Below are 26,133 nucleotides of genomic sequence, written 5' to 3'. Positions count from 1 at the left end.
ACATAAATAAGCGAATTAATCAGAACCTGAATATGTTGGCAAGAAATGAAAACATAATTGCGTAGTTGAGAGCAGCAGTTTCCTGATCCCGAGATCCTTCTCTCGAATACTGTCACAGCCCACAAGATAATACGTTTTCTCTTCTGCTTCCATTATTTGCCTTACTATGTGTTATATATAAACAAGTTCATCTTCTCAATTTAATGATTGAATAAAGACTACAGTAATGTGAACCAACAGACCTATACACACAAGTTGTCACCTGCTTCCTTGGCTTATTCACATATTTCCTATTTAAAAAAACACAAGTTGAAAGACCAGAGAAAAGACTAAGTTTAAATTAATTAACTGGAGCTGACTACATAATTTTCAAAGACTATGTACCTAACACCTATTTAACAAATGCTAATTGACGGATTAAAGAAAGACCCAAGTTAACATCAACCTTTAATAAATTGGACTTGAGACAACCTAGACTCGAGATTCCTCACAAACCGAAAATAGGCCCACGGGCCATGAAAGGTTGGCAAGTATCCACATCTAATGGGTCAAATAATCATAACTGGATCATTAACAGCCCAAGCCCAAGCCCGAGAAATTTTGTCTAACGAGAGGTAGACCAAACCTATGAAGTGATGACACGTGGCCACTTGCCAATACAATATACCTTATCATTAAGCACCAATTCTTGTAATTATCACTTCCCTGGATTAATTTGATGAGAGAAAGAATTCACTCACCCTGAGTTACTGGCTCAATTTCAAGGACCTGACTTTTCAAATACTTGTAAGTACCCCCCTCAAACTAATAACTATTAATCAAATTTAATTTTGAAACAATATTTTCTAGACAAAGAAGATTGAATTTGGAGTAAATTCTTTCTTCACCTTTACAAATACAATTGAATTACCCCTATTGTCTTTACATGGTTTAATATCTATTACAATTAGAGGTATCCTGGACTACTAGATCCTAACTTGGAGGGGTTTTGGTTCGCAATCGATATAATTTTATGATGCATATGACAACATCAATATAATATAATATATATTAATAAAATAAAAATATTAGAAAAATAAAGTAATTATGGCTCAAAATTAAATCTTCAAATTTTAACTCAAAATTAGCATCGTCATACCATAGAAATTAATGGTATTGCTTCAATTATTGAACAAGATGGTATTGTCTAGGATCTCTTATTCTAATCTTCCAATGTCCATTAATCAAACTTGAATTTCTAGCTATCCCTCTCCACTTCTTAATCCTCGAATTCATGTGCTTTGTTAACCCACAGAATTTCTGCAACTTCTTCGGCATGGCATCATAAACTCTCCACCATTTCTTGTGAGCTGAATCACTCGCAAATATATGGTGATCCAATATATCCCAATTACAATCATAATCCTTGTAACACAACCATGGCTTCAATCCCAGATAATGAATCGCATAAAGATTTTCCGGGATTCGATGTTCATCGTTGTTGCCATCCTTATTATCAAGAGTACTAAACACCTTGAGATGATTAATCTTCGAAGGCAATCTATGCCACCACGTGAAAATTTCATTGAGAAAACCTTGATCCCCTCCGTTATATGAAGCCACTTTGAAGCTCTTCACCATTAACTTCTCGAACATGCACAAAGATGGCTCGATCACCATAATCCCTGAGTTGAACAACGACCCGTCGTTTCCTGCAGCTGATAACTACGGGTAAAAGAAGAACTTATCGATGTTCCGTAAGACAAGAAGATCAGCGTCGATAAAAATTACTTTCTCATATTCAATGAGTTGCCATACACGAAGCTTGCTGTAGTTCCATTCATTGTATGAGTCTTTTACGGAAAACGGGCTGCGAATACGCGAAATTAGCTTCGTCTTCCATCCGGCAGCTCGAAGTCCACGTATAGATTTGTCACTTAAAGATTTATCATGAAGAAGAACAAGGTCTCTTTTAGTGTTGCTTTGGATTATGCTTTGAGCCAAAGCGATTGCTCCACAAACATAACCTTCTGAGGAATGAAGAACTGTTACATAGGCTTCTATTTCATAGTGTGCGGTGTAATTCAATTTTGTTTGCAAGAAATATCTCCATTCCTCTTTTCCTGCAACTCGAAGAAACAACAGTAAAATCAAACTGAAAAAACGTATGGAAAAGCATCACCTCCCAACGTAAACATGACGAGATTAATTAGAGCGTTCATGGCTTTAAATCATTTTTAAATCGAACAGACTATTAGATATAAGCAATTTTGCTGTGAAAGTGCAGTAATGACATTCTTCTTCAGTTTAGAGTTATCTGGCGCCTACCAGACTAATTTTGCTTCGTTTGTTTTGTAGACCCTCCGTGCTCCTCAGGGCGTCTGTGCCCCCCTCTTTTGTATAGCGGTTGTGCCCTTCTTTTGGTCTTGCGTTTCCAAAATAATGGGCATTTCCGTTTTGATCGGTTTTGACCTTCTTTTAGGATATTTCTCTCGTATAATGTATATATACATTTTTACTATTTCCACACACAAAAAAATAAAAAATAAAACAAAAAAAAACTATGCAGTTCTCTAATGAAAGATGTCATAGTCTTTAATCAGACAAATAATGAATATTCTTGTCTCTAATATGGAGGTTACGTACCGAATCAATTCTGACGTAATTATATATGATGGCAACCAACTTAAGTTATATAATAATTTATTAATAAATTGCTTGACAAATTTGTAGATAAGATGCTGATTCATGAATGATATATACAGATATTTTGCATTAATTCACCAAGCTTATTATACATATATATAATCCATTTTAAGAATCAAAATTGAAAGCATAGATTGAAGAAATTGTATAACATTTATTAAACCTTAATGGAAAACAAAACTTACTAAAATTCGGAACTAATTAATGCAAAAATTAAGAAAAACTTAATTGTTATTAAACAAGGTTTTAATTAGAAGTTAAAAGACCCTTAATTAATCATATTTACTGGTAAGTTACTACTTATTAATTTAAATGAAAGAGTAAAGGACTTTTTCCCACCCAAGGTATGCCTTAATGACATTTTCCCACCCAAAAAGTTTCAAAATACTACTTTCTCACCCAACGTTTATATTCCGTTAATACTCAAAATACACTTCACTTTCTTAGTCAGCGTTCGGCAAGTTACCAGGAGTTGAGGTAAAAAGAATTTTGTGGAGTGGAGGCCGATGGATAGAATAGTAGTGACCGACTGAATATTTGATGCCGGAAATCAACTAAGAATAGGAAACCCTAATCTTATAGTAGCCGACAATCTGCCAGAAATTAGGTGTCAGAGTAAGAGGGTTTTTGTCGAAAGGAGATTGGAGGTTCAAATGGTGGTTACAGAGAGAATTTTCGTTGTCGAAATCGACTTTAGGTAGTAATTGAATATTAACTTTGGGTGAAAAAACGGTATTTTAAAATTTTTTGGGTTGAGAAAATGTCATTAAAGCAAACCTTGGGTGGGAAAATGTTTACTCTAAATTAAATAAGAACAAGTACTCGATCTTACAATTCAAACCCTAGGACAATTGTATCTATATATGGCAATGATGGAACCACCTGCTCAAATAACTCAATTCCAACACACACACAAAAGAACTGTATGAAAGTAAAGCTCAAAAGAATTAAACTGAAGATTAATATTGAAATAGAAAGAAAATAACAGTAGCAAGAAAAGTGATTCCAGTCCACTTCCAGCAATTCGAGGAGCTGGAGACCTCCCACAAAACCTATATGATTCAACTTGATACCTCCCTTATCACACCCCAGTTATTTATACCCAATTATTTCATATACTACCCTTCCCTAACAACTTTTATTCTACCCATCCACATGCATGAGAATCCCGTAACAAACTGTAACAACTTCACCCATACTTTTCCTTTGCTGTAACCATCCACCCTCACGCCCCTTTCCCCTTAGTGCCTTTACTCTTAATGCTGCCCTTTGACCTATATACTAAATTGACAGGGGGTCTATCAATATCACCACCAACCCCCCCCCCAGGAGAGCCACCTTGTCCTCAAGGTAGAATTGAGAGAATTGTGTGTTGATGACGTCGAAGGACTCCCAGGTAGCTTCAAAGGGGGGCAGATTCTACCATTGAATGAGGACCTCTTTGGTACCATCAAGTAGAGATTGTGTTGCCAGGACTGCTTGGGGTTGAACCTGTAGTTCCATCTCTTCAGTGAGAAAATGGGGAAGTGGCTGGACTGGGACAGAGGTATGTATGCTGGCTTTGAGTTGGGATACATGGAACACCGGATGAATACGGGCAGTAGGGGGCAGATCCAGTTTGTAAGCAGTCAGACCAATTTTGTCTAACACTTTGAATGGGCCATAGAAACGCGGGCTGAGTTTCTCATTCAATTTCCTAGCCAATGATCGGAACCTGTAGGGCTGTAGTTTTAGGTAAACCGAATCCCCTGGAGTAAAATTGATGTCTCGGCGATGTTTATCAGCCTGCGCTTTCATGTGTCCCTGAGCAGATTCCAAGTGGTGTTTAAGTTCAGTAATAATGCCATTGTGGTGGTTGAGCTGCTGGTTCACATCTTCCACTGAGGAAGGATAATCGGTCATCTTGAGAAGGAGTGGGGGATCTCTACCGTAGAGGGCTTTAAACGGTGTCATTTTTGTGGAACGATGGTAAGTTGTGTTGTACCAAAACTCTGCCCAAGAGAGCCAATTTGGCCACTGTTTAGGCTGGGCACTTCCGTTTGGCCATCTGTTTGGGGGTGGTATGCAGAACTGAACTTGAGAGAGGTCCCTGCTGCCCTGAAAATTTCCTGCCAAAATTGGCTCATAAAGAGTCGATCTCGGTCTGACACGATGGACTTAGGGAACCCATGAAGCCTAACAATTTCCCTCATGAATATCATAGAAACCTCTTTTGCATTAAATGGGTGAGACAAGAGGATGAAGTGGGCGTATTTAGTGAGCCGATCAACCACCACAAGAATACTATCAAAACCTTTTGCTCGTGGTAAACCACCAATAAAATCCATCGTCAAATCGTCAAAAACTTGCTCCGGAATTGGTAAGGGTTGCAACAGTCCAGCTGGCTTGAGGGCTGAATATTTATTGATTTGGCAAACAGTGCAAGCCTTTACAAACTCTTGAATATCTTGCCTTATCCCTTCCCAATACACAATGTTGGACACCCGTTTGTATGTTCTGAAAAACCCCAAATGTCCCCCACCTGGGCTGGAATGGAATTCTGCCAAAAGTTTAGCTATAAACCTGGAGTTTTTTGGTAGGACAACTCTGTTTTTATACAGGAAACACCCCTGCCTAAGTCTGTAGTGTGGGCAGCTATTGGGATCAAAGAGGAGATCTTGAATGATAGGTTGTAACTTGGGATCTTATTGTGCTTCTGTGGCTAACTCATCATATTCTGTAAACTGAATGACTGAAATAGTACTTAATTCTGGTTTTTCCCCTCGTCGTGATAAGGCATCTGCCACTGTGTTTGTTTTACCCGGCCAGTAGTGAATGTTGAAGGAGTATCCCATTAGTTTAGACAGCCATTTTTGTTGTTCCGAAGTTTTTATTCCCTAGTCCGTGAGAAATTGTAGACTCCTTTGGTCAGTCCTAATGGTGAATCGATTGCCCAATAAGTATGGACTCCACTTATGCACTGCCAAGACAATTGCCATTAGTTCCCGTTCGTATACGGACTTATGTTGTGCTTGTGGTGAGAAGGCCTTGCTTAGATACGCTATAGGTCTGGACTGCTGGACCAGGACTGCACCCATTCCGTGACCTGAAGCGTCCGTGTGAATTTCAAAAGGAAGTGTAAAATTTGGGATGGCAAGTACGGGAACTGTAGTCATGACTTCCTTGAGTTTGTTAAATGCCTTTTGAGCTCCCTCACTCCAACGGAATGCGTCCTTTTTTAGCAATTCAGTAAGTGGCTGTGTAATACTTCCATATCCCTTGACGAACCTCCTGTAATACCCAGTGAGACCTAAAAAACCCCGTAACCCCTTTATATTGGTCGGCACATGCCAGTCAATCATTGCCTCAATTTTACATGGATATGCTTCCACTCCCTGTGCTGAAATTATGTGGCCAAGGTAGTCCAGCTTCTGCTGACCGAATAGACACTTCTTCCTATTCATTACCAGCTGGTTGTCCTGTAGAATTTTAAGAGCCTGTTCAAGATGGAACACATGAGAATCAAGATCAGGACTGTAAATCAAAATGTCATCGAAGAAAACCAACACAAATTTCCTCAAAACCGGCTTAAAAATGGTATTTATCAGTGCTTGAAAGGTTGATGGCGCGTTGGTTAAACCAAATGGCATTACTAAGAACTCGTAATGGCTGTCATGAGTTCGGAAAGCAGTTTTATTAATATCCTCCTCCTTCACTCTATTCTGATGGTAACCCGATCATAGATCAATCTTTGAAAAAAACACAGCCCCAGCTAATTCATCCAACAACTCCTCGATGGTGGGTATGGGGAATTTATTGGGGATAGTTATCTCATTGAGTGCTCTATAATCCACGCAAAACCTCCAGCTCCCATCTTTTTTTTTTTTTTTTTTTGACTAATAAAACTGGGCTAGCAAAGGGACTAGTGCTAGGTTGGATGATTCATGCTACCAACATCTCTCCCACCATTTTTTCAATTTCATTTTTCTAGAAATAGGGATATCTATAAGGGCGTATATTAGGTGGTCGAGCTTCTGCCTTCAGGACTATGGCATGGTCATGCTGACGGTATGGGGGTAGTTTAGTAGGTTGGTCGAACATTTGGTTACACCCTTCCAATAATGACACAATCCTAGGATCTGTAGGCTCCTCATCTGATTCTGGCTCTCCTTCCATAGAACAGAATTCGACTAAAAAACGTTCTCCCGAGTACTGGAGTGATTTTAAAATGGCCCTCAGAGATACCTCCGTCTTCACCAAGGATGGGTCTCCCTGTAAGTTAACCCTTCTGCCTTCCCATTCGAATTTCATTGTTAGGTATTTCCAGTTTGCACAGACATCACCCAAGGAGCTCAACCAAGTCACCCCTAAGACCACATCCGCACCTCCCAAGTCGAAAGGAAAGAAATCCTATGTAATCCTAACACCTTGACACCTTGAACTTCCAATGGTACTGCCTTACAAACTCCTTCTCCTCTCACTGTGACACCGTTACCCACCATTACTCCAAACTTTTTCCCTGTTTCAATTTGCAAACCCATTTTGTGCACCAATTCGAGAGAAATAAAATTGTGGGATGCCCCACTGTCAACCAAAACAATCACTCCCACTCCTTCAATCTTCCCTTTTATTTTGAGAGTTTTGTCAGATGAGATTCCCACGATAGAATTCATGGATAGTGCCAAAGGATTACCTTCAGTGTTTGGCTCTTCATCATCGTCTAGAACTATTTCTCGCTTCTCTGGATTTTCTTCTTCCCACGCTAACAGGATCTGCAGAGATCTGCTCTTACATCGGTGGTTAGGGTTGAATTTTCGTCACACCTAAAGCAAAGTCCCTTCTCTCTTCTTAGCTGGATATCTGCTTCTGATAGTCAACGAAAGTTCTCGCCTCTGGAGCTTGAAGTTGCCGTCGATGGAGGTGTTTCTCTTCTGTCGCTGGATCTCGTTGACGTTAGGAGGCTTTCACCTAGGTTTTTGTTTGCGTTGAACCATGAATTGGGTGGGTTTTTGTTTGCGTTGAACCATGAATTGGGTCACCCATTTTCTGGACTTGGTGTGACCCATGAATAACCTTCCCACTTACTGTTTTGGGCTCTAGTCAACTTGGGCCTGTTTCTCTCTAATACCCAGTTTTTTTCTTCAACCCGATGGGCCTGCTCCATCACTTCACTCAAGTCCTTAGCCTGTATAATGCGCAACTCAGCCCTGATTTCTTCTTTTAAACCATTGATAAAAATTCCCATCAACATCTCTTCTCCTATTTCCTTCAAACGGAGCTGTGTGAGCTTCAAATTCTTCACGGTATTTTGTTATCGTCGCAGTCTGCCTGAGTGCTACCAATGCCTCATAGGCTGTACCCTGAAATGATGGTCTAAACCTGTCAATGAGGGCCACCTTAAATTCCTTCCAGCTCTGGGCTGGTTTTCTGGATTCCAACCATTGATACCAGTTAAGGGCTCTTCCTTCCATGCACATGGCTGCTGCCTCCACCATCTCCTTTTCTTCATAACAATTAATGGCGAAAAATCTGTCGGCCTTGAAAGTCCAGCCAAACGGATCATCCCCGTTAAAAATGGGTTGTTCGAGCTTGCGGAATCTTTTATCATCTTTCCCATTCTGATTTCATTCACCTTCCTTATCCCTGCTGGAATTTTGATTTTCTGGAGTTTCTGACATTTTCTCCAGGTGACGTTTTTCCTCCCTTTCTTCCCTTAGTCTCATCAATTCTCTCATCTCTGTTAAGTATTCCTTAACACTACCCAAATCAGTTTTCATTATACCCATGTCTTCCTTTACATTCCTCATCTCCTTTTCCACATTTTCCATTCTATTCTCCATTTTGGACTTTACCATTACCCAACCAGGCTCTGATACCAATTTGATGGAACCACCTGCTCAAATAACTCAATTCCAACACACACACACAATAACTGTATGAAAGTAAAGCTCAAAAGATTAACTGAAGATTAATATTGAAATAGAAAGAAAATAACAGTAGCAAGAAAAGTGTTTCAGTCCACTTCCAGCAATTCGAGGAGCTGGGACCTCCCACAAACCTATATGATTCACTTGATACCTCCCTTATCACACCCTAGTTATTTATACCCAATTACTTCATTACTACCCTTCCCTAACAACTTTTATTCTACCCATCCACATGCATGAGAATCCCGCAACAAACTGTAACAACTTCACCCTACTTTCCTTTGCTGTAACCATCCCCTCACGCCCCTTTCCCCTTAGTGCCTTTACTCTTAATGCTGCCCTTTGACCTATAGACTAAATTGACAGGGGGTCTATCAGGCAACAAAATTTTTTCTTCCATGTTAGGTAACCAAACTAAACCTTTCAGGTAGAAATCTAATAACTAGATAATTATAGTAGGTAATTAAAACACTAATTAAACAGATTAAAATTCAGTAAAAATTGAACTAAAACTCACCGGTTTCTGCATATCCAGGAGAGATTTGGCATGACCCACAGCATATAACTTTTTGTTTTAATCTCTCATAATCCGGCTTGTAAACCCAGTATCCCCTACATGCATCACCATATCATCACATCTAAATATCTCAATCATAGGTCCACAGACCCCACAAACACAACGTACACGTCCGATCAGAATCCGGGTTCACCCGCCCACTCCCATCGCAAGATTTGCCACCACGAGATTAACCTGTAACCTAAACACATCCCTAATCCCCTCCTTCTCGTCTCCTCTTCCGCATGGAACTCTCGCCACTATCACGTCAAGGTCCTACTCTTCCAGCCTTGGCATCGGAATTCCGGGCACGACGGCGCGTGCCACTTGTGATCTTCATCAATCCATTCCGGGAAAAAGTCACCCCATCTTTTATCATCGGGAACACGATCGAAATGTATATGAACGGTTTCAGCGGACGTTCCATGGACGTCATGTATATAATTATTTACATTGACTAAACCAACTTTTATTTTTTGACCGGCGACGTGTTCCTGAATGAGTTCGAGCATTTGGGCTTGTTTGTGAGGGGGAGAGGCTCGGTTTGAAGTGAGGGAGAGTCGGGAATGAGTTGTTTGGGGCTTGAAGGAGAAGACGATGATGAGGAGGGAGAAGGAGATGAGGAAGAGGGAGATGATGAAGAGTTTTTGGTTGAAATTCGCGGGTTTAGAGGAGGAAGATGAAGCCATATCTTTGAATGGAATTGAGTTGTTTTTCACGTCTTTGAAGGATTCTTGCTAAAGGAACGTTTGTTTATAGTTTATAGGTTGATGAATATGAAATGAAAGGATCCTGCGTGCATGGCTGCACGTTGATGCTGGCAACTTGTCCTCTTTGGAAGAAGGGATGTAATGGTTATTCTCACGCGCGGTTGTTGGCCTTGGCTATGGATTTCAGATTTTAGCACTACTTGTCAAGTAATTAAAAAAGAAATTTATAGATAATTTCATTACCATATTAAATTTACCATGAATGGCTGCCTTTTCCATAGACAAAACGTGTAAGGATAGCAATTCAATAATGGTTATAGGTACAATGTTACATCTTTTATATATATATTAAGTAAGAATAAGCAAATTAAGTGAAATAAGATATTTAATGAATACCTTTTGTAGTATTAATATATCATTTCATGTTTCAACTCTTCATTTACACATCAAATTCACGTAATAAAATGACAAATCACTTAATTAGAATAGTAAGTATCTTGATGAACGATCCTTGAATGTGTTATTACGATGTAAAGTTTGCATCATAACGTCTAACTCCAATGGCACAAGTACGTTAGGAGAGAGTTTTCACGTTAAGCACAAGTCATCTATGTCATTATATGTTGAGTATTCTGACTCCAACAACATTTGCTTGTGTGGAAATATATATCATCAATAAAAATTGATGCTCTTGTAGAATTCAGACTCCCCTCAATTTTAAGATACATGACCATTTATATCTCTTAAATATTATGTAATCAAATTTTTGGTTCATTGGAGAAGGTTCTCCTCAAAATAAAATTTTCGTTGAATAATATATTCTATATTTATAAGAATATATAATTCTTCCTTATTTGGTTCCACTTTAAAATAAAAAATTCTTTAATAATATCTAAAATTTTCTGTTTTTTTTTTTAATAAATCGAATATTTGTAGGTAAATAACTACAAAATTTGAAAATAGTGGATGAAATTTTAGGGCATGTTTGGCTTATTATTTCTGCCCATATTCCCAATCCAATTCTTCAAATAATGTTTGGCATATTATTTCAGAAATATTACCCTATTTTTTTTAATTATTTTTAGACCCCATAAGGTTATTAATTTCATTAAATACCCCCTGAAAAAAAAGTTTAAAAATTAGCAAAAACACCCCCACGACCCATACTTGTCAGATTCTGGCAACCACCGTCGGTGATAGCCGGAATCTGTACAACGGCCTACCTGCCGACCAGAAATGACCGGAAGTTCACCGATCTGGCCTTTTCCAGCCAGATCCACCACAGATCTGGCTGTAACGATGGCCAAAGAAATGACTGTTGTTTTGGCCTTTTCCAGCCGTCGCGGCCACAGCAGGCCGTGGATCTGGCCTTTTCCGGCCAGATCCATGGCGGATCTAGCCGGAAAAGGCCCTAATGACGCGTTACGACACAGATCCGATCGGTCTATGTCGTAACGCGATTTTTCGGCCAGATTCCGGCGGTGGTGGCCAGAATCTGGCACTGCAGGTGGTGGGGGTGTTTTTGTCATTTTATACATTAGGGTGTTTAATTAAATTAGCAAACCTAGAGGCTCTTTCATAAATTTTTAAATTTTACCTCGTAATACTCCCATATTCATCTACCCAATATTATTCCCAAAATCTTATCCAAAATAATAAACCAAACGCACCCTTAGTTTGTGCGACGCACATGACCAGCGCGTGGGGATAGACATTAGATTCACAAAAACTTCAGTTTATAGAACTGACGGTTCATGAAAGATACAAGCAACCGAACCCACCAGCTGCCACATCAGATTAGGGCTTTGTATTGGTTACCTCTTTTGACTTCCAACAATTAAAAACATGATGCCACGTCAGAATATTTTAATTCATAAATGGAATGTTTCTAAGCCTTACTTAAAACAGAATATATTTCCCATTTTAATATTTTCCTTCATGAACTGGGCCGTTAATTTTAATAGAAAATATTTCATGAAAATTAAAATATTTCATGATCTACAAATGTACGGTAGAGATTTGAAGCAAAGCTTGTTGTAGACCCTCTCTAAGTTGACCTATTTAACCACATTATCACAAGAAAAAGATTTTGGTTGTTAATTTTTGCAATTTAATATCACTTTCGTGAACAAGTTTTGACAAGGACATGCCTACAACAATAGAAGATTAGGGTTATATTTAATATAAAATATGAAATTAATTAATTATATACATATCGGTATATGTCATTTATACAGAATGAAATTTTATATCTTGTTGATGTTGTAATTCACACCAATGAAAATTAAGTAGAATCTATGATGGAATCTACGTAGAAGTTTGTGTAAAACTCGTGATTTCAATGTTAGATCGATTGATGAAATAATAAATCAATCAATAGTACAAGGAAAATATTATTAAAGTGGTTTGGATGTTTAATGTAAATCTTACATTCACAGTTCTTATATTGTTTTTTGTTGCACACCATATAGCTTACAAAGTATGAATGAATTCAAATCCCCAATTTAGTAAAAAGTATGCTTATATATTGTTACAGTAGTAAAATTGTAAATAAAGTTAACATAAAAAGAATGATATATAATGTGAATTCATACTTTAAGGTTTTACCGCACAACATATCTAAAGTACAAAAACGACTCAAAAGATAAGTAAACGAAACAATCATCTTTAGTCTTTCCTAGAATTGAAATCTCATTTAATTTCCCATGTAGCAACATCCCCGTGAAAAAAAAAAAAAATATATATATATATATATATATATAATATATTGGTAGAATATTTCCTTAAATTAGAGTCCTATATGTTAATAATTAATTTTTGTATGAAATATGAACTTATAAGGAAAAAGATGTTTAAATTTCTGTACAAGATTTTTCCACTTCAATAATACTCAAAATAATAAGTCAAGTTCATATTTATATAATATCTTCAAGGTTGCCTTAAATTAAAGTTCCATTAAACAATTTCCTTATAATATATATCTAATTCAAACTTATATATATAAACGTAGAAATATAGTCATCAATATTTAGAAAAATACTAACATTTTTGCTGCTTTCCAACCATAAAGATTTCTTTAATTAATTATCGCAAATATTACCAAAATTAATCGGATCATTAACAGATATATATGATTTGCTCTTAAAGGTCTAAGGTTAAAACTCTCTCACAAGCAACTATATTATTAAAGGCTATATCGATATATAGTTTGGATGAATATACCGATGCAATATCCCATCGATGATATTTGTTCCGACAATGCTAGCCTAGTGAATTTCCAACGCTCTATTTGCGTTAGAAACTTAATCCTAAACATAGATTTCAATTTTTGATGCATTAAGGATTGTATTTCAAACTCAAGCTTACAACTAGGGGAGTTTCTTGTATTTTGGAAATAAAAAAAAAAAAAAATTTGGTTAAATGAGTTATTCATATACACGACAATGATTAATAAAAAATAAATAAACTAGAAGTCGTACATATATAGACAATTGTTAAATTAAATTAAAGTCAAAACGGATTCAAGGGATGTCACCAAAATTTTTTATGAATAAAGTTGGCTGAATTGGTATATATATATGTGGCCATTAATAAAATCAAAAGTAAATGCGTTTAAGAATTTAGAGTATTCGCTCATTTCATCCTTGTTAATAACCTTATAATATAATATAATATGGAAGGTCACGATCTTCGTTTTATAACATGACTACATACATATAATGATATAAATATAATTTTTTAATGTATTTCAATGTGATTTAAAAATTGTAAAACTGATATTAAAACATTTACTATTTTTACATTTTAATTTCACTCTCAAGTCAATTAGATTACAATAAATCAAAGATAAAAAAATTTGTGTATCTATAATTTATAGATTTCAATGAAATAAACTCTTATGGGATTATTTAATTTCAAGTAGAGTAAACAACTTTTTCCCACCTAAGGATTGCCTTAATAGCACTTCCCACCCAAAAAGTTTTAAAATATCACTTTACTACACAAACTTATGTTCCTTTAATAATTTCCATTAAATACAGTGATATTCATTGAAGACAAAAATACTTTTCTCTCTTGTCTTCTTAGCCCCCATCGTGGCCAGAACAACCACCAACTCCACCTCCTCCTCTTCCTCCTGTTCTACCACCGCCACCTATACCACCTCTATCTAGTCTAATTTTTTTAATCAATCAAACAAACATTCAAACAATTCCAATCAACGGTTAAAACAAACACAACAACTGTACAAAATCCGATGATTTTTTTTTTTTTTTTGGGGGGGGGGGGTGTGGACGACCAATGTGCGCATAAGGGCATGAGCGTAGAGGCAATCGCGCAAGTGTCGCACACACAGGCATAGGCTGTTGGAAATTGGCCTAGGACTTTCGTTGAGCGGTTGGTGGGCATGGCTTAGAGCTTCAGAAATCTAACGACAAAAGGTCACTGACGGCCAGAAAATTCAAATCCATACACACAGAACACTTCTACAACTTACAATTTCAAGAATCAACCTCAAAAATACCCTAATTTCATCATATGAGCAAAAACCCCAATTTCGTGAAGAAACAAACCCTAGAGAGGAGGGTGGAAATCAACAAGTGAACAATGTCAGGGCTATTAGGGGTTTTGGATTAGGGGTACCAGTGAGAAGAATGGTGGTGACAGGGTGGTTTTCGGTGAAGGAATCGGAAAAAATTGTGCGGCCACAACAGTGGGCTATAGCTGGAGATTAGTGGGATGAATAGGGAGAGGGAAGGATCAGTTTTATTAAGGAGGCTGAGGGAAGTGTTTTGGTGGTGTTGGGGGCAGTTGTTGATGTCGAAAAGAGGCTTATAAGGCTTGGGTTGGCTGTCGCGCGCGTGGAGGATTTTGCAAAAAAAGTTTGATTTTGACCATATCTTAGGCAGATTTACTAGGGAATGGCTCAATGATGAAAGGGGTGAAGAGATCTATCTATTTGGTGAAGAAATCGACAAAAAATGACACCCAAACGGCTGGCGATGGAGTCAACAAAGGTGAGGTTATGTGGAAAGGGCGGTGGTCGGTGGGGTTTTGTAGAGTAGGTTATTAATTGATCATCATGTCCTTACATATAACGGATTTTTGACCATCCTGCCCTTCTTCATAATGATATTTACTAACGGAAAGTGTGCTTTGGATAGTAAAGTGGTATTTTGAAATTTTTTGGGTGAGAAAATGTCATTAAGGCAAACCTTGGGAGGGAAAATCGTTTACTCTTTAAAGTATACCCAAGATTTATTAAAATCATGAAAAACCTTTTATTATGAAAGTATTAAAAGCAAACTGAGAGGATTTATTATGGTCGTTATTAAATAAAACTAATGGCCTAAAATGAATGATAAAATATCAAAAATCTCTTTAAGGTTTCGAAAATAACAGAAATTCTTTTACCATGAAGTTTTAAATGTTAAAATAAACGATAAGAAAGTAATTTAATAATATTTTTAAACTTACAAGAATATAAATTTTAACGGTTTTCGAACAATTCTTTAAAGATGATATATTTTCATTATTTCAAAAACCTCATAAGAATTTTGTTATTAGATCATACCTTAGGAGAATTTCGTTATTTATATTATATCATACTTGGTACAATGGTACTTAGCATCATGCCCACAAATAGAACCAGTCACTTTCTAGTCCAACTATGTAGCAACTAGTGTGAAAAGAATGTGGCCACCATTACATATTCCACTACTATATTGAGATATAGTTTAAATAAACCATTCCCAAATTACAAGTAAATTCTCTTCCTCTCCTTTTTTTCAACAACTAATTATGATTATGTTTTGTTGATTCCTAGTGTAAAGGAATTCCTTATCTTTCACTATTTGGCATGAAAAGATATGTATGGACCATATCCAATCTAACCCATAAATAATATTTAATTACACCACCCAAACTAGTAATAACCCGGATATTTAACAGAATAAATATTATCAATTTTGGATTTAACTTGAACGTATTTATTTTAAGCTCTATCAGAGTGTTTTACTTGAAACATATATACAAGTTACTTGCTATAAACGTGTGATATGATAAAAGTTTCGTGATTCTCGTTTAGACTCGAATAGTAATGGCATCTTTCTAAATCTAAATCAAAATTATATCTTTCTTGTGTTGCACCACATTTCCATATACTTTTAGCATATACTATTTTTTATAGTGCTCTTAAGTCTCTTGTAACCTTTCTTTTCAGGGTGAATAATTTATAATTGTGAGCCAAATTGGGCCACTAGAATTGAGTTCTTTAATTTCCAAGGTTGCATAAGTATATTGGTAGGTTCCAATGTAACTTTACCTGAAAGAAAAGAATAAATAAATAAATAAAAATTCAGTAAAGTTGATATAATTCTCTCTGACATTTCTTAGAAATGAGCCTAAACCAGAATAACCATGCTCTTGTTTCAATTTCTCTAACAAAGGAAGTCAGCTTAGAGCTCCAATTCCCAGTAAGAATCTGATAATTTTCTCCATTAGTTTCTGCATAAACATTTGATGAGATCAATGGCACTCAATGGCAAGGCTGATGAATCGGGAACTTATTCGGCTTTAGGATTGGTTGATTCAGGGAAAGGAATAAGTTATTCAGGAACTCCCCACGTTGTATCGATTGTTTCATCTGTTCTTGAGAGAGCGATTCAGAAGAATGAGAACCTACTGAAGGCATCGAACAAGAAGGATGTTGTTACCATATTTCATGGTTCAAGAGTTCCCAGCTTGAGCGTCAGACAATATATGGCGCATCTTTCAGTACCAAACTGCAACCCCTTCTTGCTTTGTTTAGCGCATATATCATCGATCGATTCGTCAAAAACTCAATGCTACTCTTCTAAAGCCCAACGTGCATCGCCTTGATTACCATATCATGGTTGCTGGCAAAATTTTTCGATGATGAGTAGGCCTTACGATATATATCTCTAGAAAACCAATATGTTTTCATCGGTCGATTTTGATTGAATGATAGATCTTTTATTCTCTGCAGGCGTCATAACAATGCTTATTTCGCCAAAGTGGAGGGGTGAGCCGCACGCAATGAACAGACTGGAGATGAATTTCTTGTTTACTCTGGCTTTAGGCTTTATGGTGACAACAGGGTCTTCAGGAATGTACTGTCTAAACTGGAGAAAGAGCTGGAGAAATACGAGATCATGCCGTCAAATCAATTGAAAAAAAGGATGGCCATTCAAAGATGAGAGCTAAGCTGCAGAGCATATAACAGAAGCAGCAGCTCCTATAAGTTTTCTTCATATTCAAGCTTAGGGAGTCAGTAATCACAAAACCATTCTAGGACAGGAAAGATGTCTGAAATAATGGAGAACAATAAACTACTATATATGGAAGAAAATTGCCCACACTCATGTTACAATTTCAGGATTATGGTTTCATATTTAAGTTTCAGGTTTAATGCTAAACCTCAGATGGACATTTCACTACATCCAGAAATGTTCTCAACATACAAACTGACGCTCCTGATTTACATAGGTGGATTGTTAGGTTCACCAGGAGAATCCAGTACTGAGTCTCAGGTCTCAAGCGAGTTCGTAGTATTTCTAGATTATAGAAAGAAAAAACCCTTAAATAACTCTTAGTAACAGTCGATGCAAAAAAAGGAAATTTTTTTAATGTATTGGACTGATGCTAGTTCAGGGTGGAAATTCTGTGAAAATTTCAAGTCCAAACCACCAATTCGAATTAAAATAACAACTCTCTCAATATAGTGAATGATCAAAAGCAATTTAGGAACAATCTGTAGCAAAAAAATTTACGGCGCATGCCCTCACATAACTTGTTCAATTTGTACATCATTAAATATTCTACTACTCGAACTCTTCATCCAAACTAGCTCACCTAAATAAATACTTCAAGCACACAAAGGGCAATTAAAACAGTGCATTGGAAATTAAGTCAGATAAACCATTTCAATTAACCTGAGAAATTATCTGCAACAAATGAGAGCTCCACAGGATCACTGTATGTATCCAAAGAGATTCGGCCAGTGAATAGGAATATTTGTTGGTTTATGCTTCAGTCAAAGGTGTTTTTCCTTGCTGCATAGAAGGTAAGCTGCCCAATACTAACATGTGCAACCGCATCTCCAACTGCACAGTGAACACAAGCAATAACCTGGTACAACGGTTAACACATGGATAAATTTTATAAATTTGCTTTTATTATTTTAAAGGTGTGAAGTAATGCTTAGACCCACAATCAACACACCTAAACAAACATAAGAGACGAATAATGAGTGGGATATTGCTTCCGGGTTTTCCAGCTTCAGTTTCTGGAGATACTCAAGTGCGATTGCTCCAGAATATATTATTGAAATCACCCCACACTGTGAGCTAATTGGAATAGGAGCCCTGATTCACATATCCTGACTAACCTACAATAGCAAATATTCCAACAGTTGCTGTATTTTCAACCGCTAAAACAGAAATGGATTTAAAAGGAAAAAGTGAAACGCATAGAATGCTGCATAGAATGCTGCATTTTACCCACAAACGGAGCACAAAACAATCAAAATTCTGCATTGTTCAAGATTGCATCATAAAACTGTCTCAGTTTACTTTGTACAAGGATGACAAATAAAGTAAGACTTTATAGTCAATGTACGTCTAGACATCTTTGCTCAGCCACAAATTGACCTCAACACAGAAAAAAAAGAATTAGCCACAAGAAACCCCAAGATAAATTACTTATTAAGCAAAGACCCTTCAATCAAGAGATTATGATGATTTCAGTATCCTAAGTTCCTAACGCAAGAAGAGAAACACTATATATTGCTGTAACCATCAACATACTTATCGAACAAAGTAAATACCCTGGTAGAAATGAATCCAGATCAATCTTTAGCGGCAACGATGAGGCCAGTATCCTCACCATGATCGGCAACATCTACAATAACTCAGTTGCGTTTTGCCATGACCCTAAGTTGAAACATTGGATCAAAGTGATACTTTTGAGAACCTGGGATTAGATTATACTTTTTTTTCAAACCTTAAGGACTACAGTGTTGTTAACATCGAAAGCCTACGTTTCAAAGTTGAAGTTATCTACGTACGCATTTCAAAACCACACTTTACCTGCTTCCATTCCCTCCATTTCCTCTCTTCTTCATTTTCCTATCCCTCCCTTCGGTTTTTCCTCTTAACCTCCACACCTGGCCCATATTAGCAGAAGCCTCCGCACAGTCCATGGCATCTCTATCTCCGCAATCGACCTCTGTCCATCCGGGCCGCATTCGGGTTCTAAAACAAGGTTCACCCAGCGTTAGATCAACTGCTGGTCCTTTGTTTACTGGATGTTCAGAGATCACGGCTGAGAGACAACTGGGCTTTGATTCACGCCGTCGATCAAGCCAACAGAAATACCGTACCTGTGGCTGTGGCTTTTATCTTTTTGATCAGTTCTTGGGTGCTAAAGCCAGGCAACTAGGGTTCATGTTAAAAGTTTGCGTCATCTGCAGACAAGTAGTTGAAGAAACTTTTCAAATTCCATTTTTCTTGTTTCAGTTTGTCTTTTTAGACTTCAAAATTATTAGAATATAAATCTCAAGTATGTAATTTAGAATATTGAAATTAATGAATTTTGGGATAAAATTATAGGGAGAAGCTGAAGAGACCATACCCATTTCGTGAAAGAATGCGGGGCTTCATTGTTGTAACTGATTTTACCACCTTTAAGGGAAATTCGGAGATGTAAGATAAATATGCGGGGAGGGTTAGTGATTCAGTAGCTATACATGAAGTTGATGCACATAATGTAGTACCTGTTTGGGTAGCATCTGAGAAGTTGGAGTACAGTGCAAAGACCTTACGTGGGAAGATCAATAATTGCTTCAGGAGTACCTCATTGATTTCCCTGTGTTGCAATCTCCACATAGAAAATGGGCTGCGACTAGACTGTCGATGATTGGGACAGCGTTATTGCTGATTTTTAAGGTAGATATTATTTGATTCGAGTGAGATGAGGGTGAGATCTTGGGCATCTAAATTTTTTTTTTTTGGTTTCAATAGGAAAGGCTGAAGTTCCTGAATTGACTGGTGTCAACCTGGAGAAGATGCGCAATGGAAGTATTGAAGGGAAGTAATGATGGTTTTTGGACAAAGAGGTTGAAGGGCTATCCTAAAGATAGGATAACCATTGAAACCCAGAGCACTTTCATTGTCTCTCTCCATATTTGCATTTCGGGCAGATATGCTGCACAGAGATGTGCCTTGGAGGCACGTCGTGCAAGGAACTTTGTCCTGAGGTTCGTGGTATCTAAATTTTTGGATTTCATTGTGTCTATTTTATGTATTTGCGTGAAACGGGAACCCGATTAGTTTAGTCTTGAATATTTGTTGAATTTATCGTGATACCACAATGAGCTCCAGTTTGCTATCATGGATTATTGTATCTCTTGCTTTTTTGTTAATAATTTATTGTATCTGATGTTAGCTTCTGTATCTACCTGCTACTCTAAAGGCAATTGATGCATTTTTGGAGGATTTGATTGTGCTAGAGAACTGCCGATAACTTTTGCTTCTACCAGCCCTCATTATGATTCATTGAGGGGCGTGGAATGGGCTCGTAAGACCTTGAAGGACCATGCCTCTTAGAAACGAGAGCTTATTTACACGTGAGTAGAGTTGTGTTCGTTCATTTGGTTACTATAGATTAAAAGGCTCCCTTATCACAGGCAGCTAAGTTTTGTTCACTGGCTGAGGTCATTAAAGTTTCAAATGAAAATTGTTTTGCAGAAAAGAGCAATTTGAGAAGGCACAGACTGCTGATCCTGTAATTTAATTTGTAATCTCGATCCATCATCTTGTACAATGCTCCAAAATTTTTCATATTTGAGCATTTCTCCTGCAACAATATTCTTTGGTTTTATGAAGATAATGTACTAGTGTTTTATTTTATGTTATATTCTTTGGGTTTTCCGCTGCATTGTGCTGATAATCTACCAACTATTGTGTTGAGACTTTCAGCTTTGGAATGCTTCTCAGTTGGAGATGGTTTACCATGGGAAGATGCATGTTTTCATGCGGGTAAGTAACTTATTGTTGCTTTATAATACTTCTCTTTGTGCATGTTGTGCTATATTTCCATTTTCTTTTATACTTAAATCTTTGTATCTTGAGAATGTCAACAACTCAAGTTTTTCTTTTCCTGTGATTTTGCTCTTGTGCTAGAATGTAAGTTGAGCAACCCATGCTAACTTAGATTATAATCTGTGAAAAAATAGGCCACAGAATACCTTACTCCAGTACTTTTTACCATAACAAAGTGTTTTAATTCTTGATCTTACCTTTGTTGGCTGTATCATGTTGCTTAGCCTATAGGATTTCTGTTCTTTTTATCAAATTTTCACTCTTATATAACCATGGATATCAATTCATGATGTTGAACTGCACTTCATTTTGGTGTTCTCATTGAAGTCTGCCTGATATACGCTTGACCCAGTTAATAGTTGATCTACAAATGGTAGTTCTGTTACTTTTGTGTGATAAATAGGAACCACACTTCATTCCCTCTACATTGTGCAGGATGTATTGGGCAAAAAAGATTCTTGAGTGGACAAGAGGACCTGAAGAAGCCCTTGCAATATCAATATATCTAAATGACAAGGTAGTTGAGTTATGATTTCATGGTCGGTTTTTATTTTACCAATTATTATCCAGTTTGTTAACCTGAGTCCTGTAAGCTTGGAATGCAGTATGAAATAGATGGGAGGGATCCAAATGGATATGTTGGTTGCATGTGGTCAATATGTGGTGTTCATGATCAGGTTTGAGTTTTATCACTTCTTGTTTTGTTTGTTATCTTGTGGAATCAATTTGAAAATTTTCCATGGACATTCTTGATTTCAGGGGTGGAAAGAGCGACCTATCTTTGGGAAAGTACGTTATATGAACTATGCAGGGTGCAAGAGGAAATTTGATGTTGATGGATACATTTCCCTTGTCAAGAGGATAGCAGGCCAATCTAAGAAGAGAAAAGCAGAAACCCTTCTCAGTGAAAAAGCGAAGGAACTCCATAGTTAATCAACAATATGGATTTTGAAGCTGCAGTCTAAATACACTGCACTGTGTTAGATTCAGTTAATTTTTGTGTAATTGATCTCCAACATATCACAATTCGACAAATAATAGATGTGTATATAAATCTCCTATGCAAAGGATGTTTGTGAACTACCTTCTTGCGCATATAGGCTTGCTCTGGTACTTGAAATCAGTGTTTTAATAACCAACCCAAAGTGAAACCTAGCAAAATTGTCGGGTCCGGGTTGACTGGTTTAATGGGCCGGTCAAACCAAGTGTCACAAAGTTTAAAATTTAGCAAATACACCCTTAAAAATTGTAATAAGTCTCTTTAGGTTTGAAATTTAGCAAACACACTTTAAATACAAATTGAAGGTTGACTTGTTAACAGTGACAACTAGGGGTGTTTAAAAGAACCGATTGGAATCGGAACAGGTGGGTATCGGGGTTTAGTTTCGGTTTCTATCCAGAACCGGTCGTCAACGGGTAAGTTTTGATTCCAAATATTTGGAATCGTTACTATGCGGTTTTGGTTTTGATTCTTATAGTTAGGAACCGAAATCAGGAATCGAGATTAATATAAAATAAAATTAAAAAGTAGGGGGTTAATAAAAACTTTTGCAGAAAAAGTAATGTAAATACATTTATATTTATATTTCATAACATTTAAAGTAAGTTGGTTTGACTTTTGAGAATCTATCTTTACAAAGTAATGGAATTTGTAATTTGTAATTTGTAATTTTATTTTCCAACTTTACTTCATAAATAACTTACTGATTTTTGCCTGCCAGCCAGTACTTGTATCAGAAACTCTGCTGATCTTTACACGAAATTGAGCTTGAAATGAAGCTCTTCCTGAATTTTAAAACTGATATCCAAGTAAATACCAGGTGTTAGCAGCAAAACCGGCAGAGAAGTTACCAATTTACCATGGGCTGACGTTAATCAAGCATTATGCTTTACAATGTGAAACTGTTGAGTCTGTAACATAAAATGAGTCTCTTGCTATGTAATAGAATCTCATCTAGCTGAATTTGAGATTAGCTACCACAGTCACATATTTTTAATGCCCAGACCACCATTTATGTACATTAATATAGTTCATCATCAATGACAAGTGTACCAGCAGCGGTGAGAGTGTCAGCCATTTGTTTCATTTTAAGTACATTGAGGAGATGGATTAGAAATTGAAGCAGAGTATTTATCCTCTGATTTGGACTCTTTGAGTTACGAAGAATTGGAAACCTTCAGTGAGATTCTAACAAGACATTTTCTTGATGGTGTTTGTTTTCCACGAAAATGAAAGAAAATTATTAGAAATGATGGATATAATACAGTGAGTCTTGAGCAATACATAGCAAACATACATTATTAGGATGACAAAGCTTCAAATAAAAAAATTGAAAATACACAACAAAGAGACAACGATTCTAATACATCAGATGACCTGCAAGATAGAAAATATAGTCTGTGTGACTGTGAGAATCAGGAGTATAACTGCTGCAACAGTTGCTGTGCCCCTCCAGATATTGGGGAAATATACTCTTCTCAGAGTTGCCTTCGCTCTGTTCCAAGGATTGTTATAATGGTCTTTCAGTTCCTTGCAAATCTTAGGGAAGTAGGAGGACCCTCTTGTTATCATCGTTCTGCAAGCTTTGTTAAACAGATTTGCTACTAAAGTATTGTTGCCCAAATTATTCTTGATAACTCCCTCTCCCACAAGCAAATCCACATCTTTTTCAGTATCAATAAGATAGTCCAAAAAAATTATATATCTGCAAAACCGAGTATCTGATGGATAATGACACTGCTCAAAAGCTAAAATGTTCCTAAGTAAACGTTCAGTCTGAGAATGCACTATGAAATGTGGTATTTGCAACTCATGTAGATTAAAGCACGGGATTCTACGCTTTCGCTTTTCAAATTTTACCTGGAGTCTGCATTCTCTTTCAACACTCTTAAACTTCACCCTGACTCATGCAACTTCATTGCACAAGGAAAATCAACCATATATTCGTGTTGCTGTTCTTCTGGGTGTCCTCTCAGTATAGTACTTCTTCTCCAATCTGTAAAATGTTTAACCGTCTCCCTGGGGGCTAACTGATTTAATTTGAAATCAGCATCTTGTCCAAAAAAAGACCGACAAAGTTCCATGAAGGTAGGTAAACCAGAGCCAGCCACAGATAAGTATATCTCGTATATTTTCTCGAGGACAAAGTACGGAAGTTGATTTTCTGCTAGTTGCAGGTCCGAGCGTAAAGTATCTGCTTGTGTGTCTATAGCTAGCAGTAAATCACTTCTATCACCCTTTGCTATCCTTATGAAAAACCCTATGATGACGATGGCATCATATAGAATCATCAATCTGTAACGAAGACTGTTAAGCTTAGATATTTCTGCATAAGAATGACGAATTGTTTGTTCGTTGTTCTTGATGAAGGTTGAAATTTCATCAAGTTTCTGGTCATTTGTTTCGTCACGAAAGCATTTCATATATCTTTTTTTCTTATGTTCCATATCAGCTAATTCTTTTTTACCATGGTGAAGTGGACCAATTGAAATTAATCGAGGAGTGTAATCATATGCTTTCATTCTACGAATCCTGAAAGGAACCCGGTAAATACAACACTCACTAGCAACAGGCTCAGACTCCGAGTGTTCCTCAATGTCAATTCGAACCTGGTCGACCATATCGTTATTTTCAATGGAATTACTCATCGCTCTGAATGACAAACAGAAAATAATAGTTAACAATAAAGATAAACTGAACCCATCAAATATGAGAGAGAGTGGGTTCCATGTGTGTCCTTACTTGAAATGAATAAAGATTGAAAAAAAAAAAATCTAAAATAATTCTTAAAAAAAAAAAAAAAATTAATAGTAGATAAATTTAATGTTGAGTAACTACTTACTAGTTTATACATGTTTTCAAGTGAAATGACAACTTTACAACAAGATTTGATTTAATATCTAAATCCTGTAATACCTTAAACTATTCTCAGAGTTAGAAAGTATAGAAATATAGAATAAATTTTGTACGTTTTCTTTGTAAACTTATACGTTGATATTCATAATGAAATGAATATTCATTCCATGTAAATTATGCACAGTTGATTAACTTTTTAAACCAATTAAAACAGGTGCGCATTTGAATCTGAATATTTTGGCCAACAATTAATAAGTAGTCAGATAGCAGCAGAGCTCCCTCCCTCTCTTCTCGATACGTCCACTATATATATATTTCATATTTGACATACTTTTCTGCTCATGATACTTTTATTATTCAACACGTTAATTCCATGAAGACTAATAGCTAATTAAATAGATACCAACCATCTGCAAGAAATAAATGCTTCTATAAATTCTTAAATATATATCGAAGTGAATTTGTTCAACTGTTCTTCTTATTAATTTCTTTAGTTAATTAGTCTTAATAATTTGTTATATATATATATAACAAGGAAAAAAGGAATAATACAGCCTAATAATATTCTACATATAATACCCTATATTTCATCCATTCTAAACCTCTTGGTGAAGGAAAAAAAAAATCCTAATAATTAATTATCATAAAACAAATTAAGAACATAAATAAGCGAATTAATCAGAACCTGAATATGTTGGCAGGAAATGAAGAAATAACAATGTGGTTGAGAGTAGCAGTTTCCCGATCTCGAGATCCTTCTCTCGAATACTGTCACAGCCCACAAGATAATACGTTTTCTCTTCTGCTTCCATTATTTGCCTTACTATGTGTTATATATAAACAAGTTCATCTTCTCAATTTAATGATTGAATAAAGACTACAGTAATGTGAACCAGCATACCTATACACAAAAGTTGTCACCTTTTTGCTTGACTTATTCACATATTTCCTACTTAAAAGAACACAAGTTGAACGACTAGAGAAAAGACTAAGCTTAAATTAATTAACTGGAGCGCACTACATAATTTTCAAAAACTATGTACCTAACACCTATTTAACAAATGCTAATTGAAGGATTAAAGAAAGACCTAAGTTTAACATCAGCCTTAAATAAAATAAGATTAATCATCAAACCATTTTGGGTTTTTGTTTAGGTGGGAAGAAATTGGACTTGAGACAACCTAGACTCGGGATTCATAGATGTGACGTGTATATAGATCTCCCATGCAAAGGATGTTTGTGATCTAGCTTCTTGCACATGTAGGCTTGGTCTGGTAATCAGTGTTTTAATAACCATCTT

The 26,133-nt window shown here is 36.5% G+C and overlaps 2 protein-coding genes and 2 pseudogenes across 2 annotated transcripts in view; 1 reads left to right on the top strand and 3 right to left on the bottom strand.

Annotated features, from left to right (window-relative positions):
• The window catches only part of LOC116109318 (mitochondrial Rho GTPase 1-like), a 77,553-nt gene that overhangs the window by 44,438 nt on the left and 6,982 nt on the right, over nucleotides 1-26,133 (bottom strand). The gene's annotated exons all lie outside the window — the stretch shown is intronic.
• LOC116109338 lies at nucleotides 1,163-9,849 on the bottom strand (annotated as a pseudogene).
• LOC116109339 lies at nucleotides 19,076-22,047 on the top strand (annotated as a pseudogene).
• LOC116109345 (UPF0481 protein At3g47200-like) lies at nucleotides 23,798-24,663 on the bottom strand. The gene has a single exon (XM_031395570.1). The coding sequence runs from the start codon at nucleotides 24,623-24,625 to the stop codon at nucleotides 23,873-23,875; it is 753 nt and encodes a 250-aa protein (XP_031251430.1). The 5' UTR covers nucleotides 24,626-24,663; the 3' UTR covers nucleotides 23,798-23,872.

Source organism: Pistacia vera, unplaced genomic scaffold, assembly GCF_008641045.1.
Source record: "Pistacia vera cultivar Batoury unplaced genomic scaffold, PisVer_v2 Contig578, whole genome shotgun sequence".
Taxonomy (NCBI): Eukaryota; Viridiplantae; Streptophyta; class Magnoliopsida; order Sapindales; family Anacardiaceae; genus Pistacia; species Pistacia vera.
This window is presented reverse-complemented; position numbering and strand designations above follow the sequence as displayed.